Genomic DNA, 2583 nt, shown 5'->3' with positions numbered 1-2583 from the left:
AACCAAACTGTGTAATTAAATAGTTAAAATTCTAATATTAACAAAAATATAATTAATAAAATCTAATAGATACGAAATACGTAAATTAAATAATGAAATTCTGGGGACGGGATTTCACATCGCTTATCAATCTTCTTGACACCATTATTATCCATCTCTGCTGTCGTTGTGTGTATATATATATATAGTTTTTTTTTTAATAGGGTAATGCTAGGGAGACAAAATTTGTAGCGAAAATTTTGTGAACTAAAGTATAAGAAAGTTGGTGATTATTACTTAAGCGTTAATAAACATGCTTATTTTTGTTGGTGAGTAGCGCCTCTCCTCCTACTCCTGCTCCGCCGTCTTGTTGGTTCTTTCATGGCTTCTCCGCCGGTTCAAAGAAAATAATTATAGCTTCGATCTCTGAGAAGATAAAACATCAAAAGAAAAAGAGTGTAAGAAAAATAAAAAAATTGATGGGACTTCAAAGAAAAATCGAATGTCAGCGCCAAATTCAAGAAAGATCGAAAGGGTTGCGGGACTTGAATTTGAAATAATGGTATGGAGGGTTCTTTTTGGGGAAATTCAAGAAATCAAGAATGTCTGTGAGATTTTTGAGAGCAATTGAATGGGAAATTGCATTGAATTGGATTGATAGATGGGAGGAGGAGAAGGGCTTTTTCTGGAAAATTAGTGGGAGGGAAGAAAAAGAGTGATGCAAGAAACTAGGTGCGTCATTCAAGGGAATTTTTTTAAGTGTGTAATGTTTTATAAATTTTTTATATAATTAAATTTTTTTTATATAAGTTTCAAGTAATTAATAAGGGTAAATTAGTAAATTTAAAAACATAATTTTGATAGAAGGGGTTATATGAAAGGAAATTAAAATCTGAGGGGGAGTTTGTGTAATGTCTCAATCTTGAGGAATTTTGTGCAAAATCAATGAACGTTAGGGATTTTGTGCAAAATCGGGGAACGTGAGGGGTGTAAGTGCAATTAACCCTAAAATAAACTTAATACACTGTTCATAAGACAATTATGCCCTCACTTAGCATAATTATCGGGGAACGTCATCATCACATCATAAGATATAGCATCCTTTTTCTCCATTCTATCAAATAGCTCCCTGGACTGGATCAACTTGTTTGATTTGGAGTAGAGATCGACCAGAGCGGTCGCTGCCAATAGATCAATTTGAATACCATCTCGAATAATGTAACCATGGATACTCTTTCCAGGACGCAAATAATTCAAACAAGCACAAGACAGAATCCCATTGGACAAAGTTATCAAACCCGGCACAAAATTTTCTCCCATCACTCTACAAAAAAGGCGGAAAGCCTCCAAGGGTTGCTCCATTTTAAGATAACCAGCAATCATGACATTCCAAGAACCAATAGTCTTTCTATCCATTTCGCCAAAAATGCAGGCTGCCATTCTAGGGGATCCACATTTGTTATACATGTCCACGAGACTTGTTTCGAACACTGCATCCGAACCACCAATTCCTCTTCTAATAGCATAGCCATGGACCGAACGTCCTTCTTTCAGTGCCTCTAACTGCGACGCTGCCTGAAGTAAGCTATCAAGAGTGACCCGATTTGGATGCAATCCTTGCCTCTGCATACGGCGAGCAAACCCAAAAACCTCACAAGCACGTTGGTCGCCACTCTTGAGCATAACCAGTAATAATCGAAGTGTACACAACAATATCTCTCTCAGTAATTTCATCGAACACTTTAGCTGCATCATCAACAAACCCACAACTAAAATGCATCCCGATAAGCAACTTTTCAAACCAAACAATGGCGCGGCATCATATGTGTCAACAACTCTCATTCTTACTGTTAAAATTGATCGCATTTTTATTTTTTGATTGATTATATTAATCTTATTTTTGTTTTAAAACATTTATTATAATAGTTATTAGATAATAGTTTAATTTGACAAATTGAGCGAAGTGAAATATTTTAGAAAATATTAAAGTATCATATAGACTGTCAAATTAGAAATATTCTCAGCCATTGAATTTTGGAGAATATCTGGCAATTTTTTGTTCATAGACAACTTGTTAATTTAATTGCTACTATTGATTGACTGGACGAACTTCATTTTAGAGATGTTTTTTTACAGATTGATTTATAACATGGATGATTTTGATAATAAGCACAAAATTTTGCAAATCGTTCACAAAGTGTTCGAAGAATAATTCCTTCACATTTTTTTGTGGAGTTAAGCAACGTAAATTATGGGGGTTTTTTTTTTTTTAATACAATTACACTATGGTGAGGAAATTTGCGCAAGCCACTCAATCAGACAATTATAATAACTTAGTATTGAACTCGCTATGAAAGTCGATCATAAAACTACCCACTTAATCACCTACAAATAAAAAAGAATACTATTATATTATAGTGATTAAGTGACAAAATCAATTACTGTTTTATTAAAAACAAAGATATATTACACTAAAGAGTGAGGGGAATAAATTAATCCAACTCGTCATTTGCAAAAATCTGAACTTAAAATATCACTCTTATAAGTAAAAAGAAATACAATTACGTGTACTAAATGACAAATAAAATTATAGTTACTATGGAA

The 2583-nt window shown here is 33.4% G+C and overlaps 1 protein-coding gene across 1 annotated transcript; it reads right to left on the bottom strand.

Annotated features, from left to right (window-relative positions):
• Positions 1–1026: 1026 nt before the first annotated feature.
• On the bottom strand, positions 1027–1821 carry LOC148694041 (putative pentatricopeptide repeat-containing protein At3g25060, mitochondrial). Its single transcript, XM_088700119.1, has one exon. It carries the CDS (start codon positions 1819–1821, stop codon positions 1027–1029), a length of 795 nt encoding a protein of 264 aa, XP_088556245.1.
• Positions 1822–2583: the final 762 nt, after the last annotated feature.

The sequence above is a fragment of the Pyrus communis genome, chromosome 9 (genome assembly GCF_041283825.1).
Source record: "Pyrus communis isolate YQ-2024b chromosome 9, ASM4128382v1, whole genome shotgun sequence".
NCBI lineage: Eukaryota > Viridiplantae > Streptophyta > Magnoliopsida > Rosales > Rosaceae > Pyrus > Pyrus communis.
The sequence above is the reverse complement of the archived record's forward strand: the minus strand, read 5'-3'. Positions and strand labels throughout refer to the sequence as shown.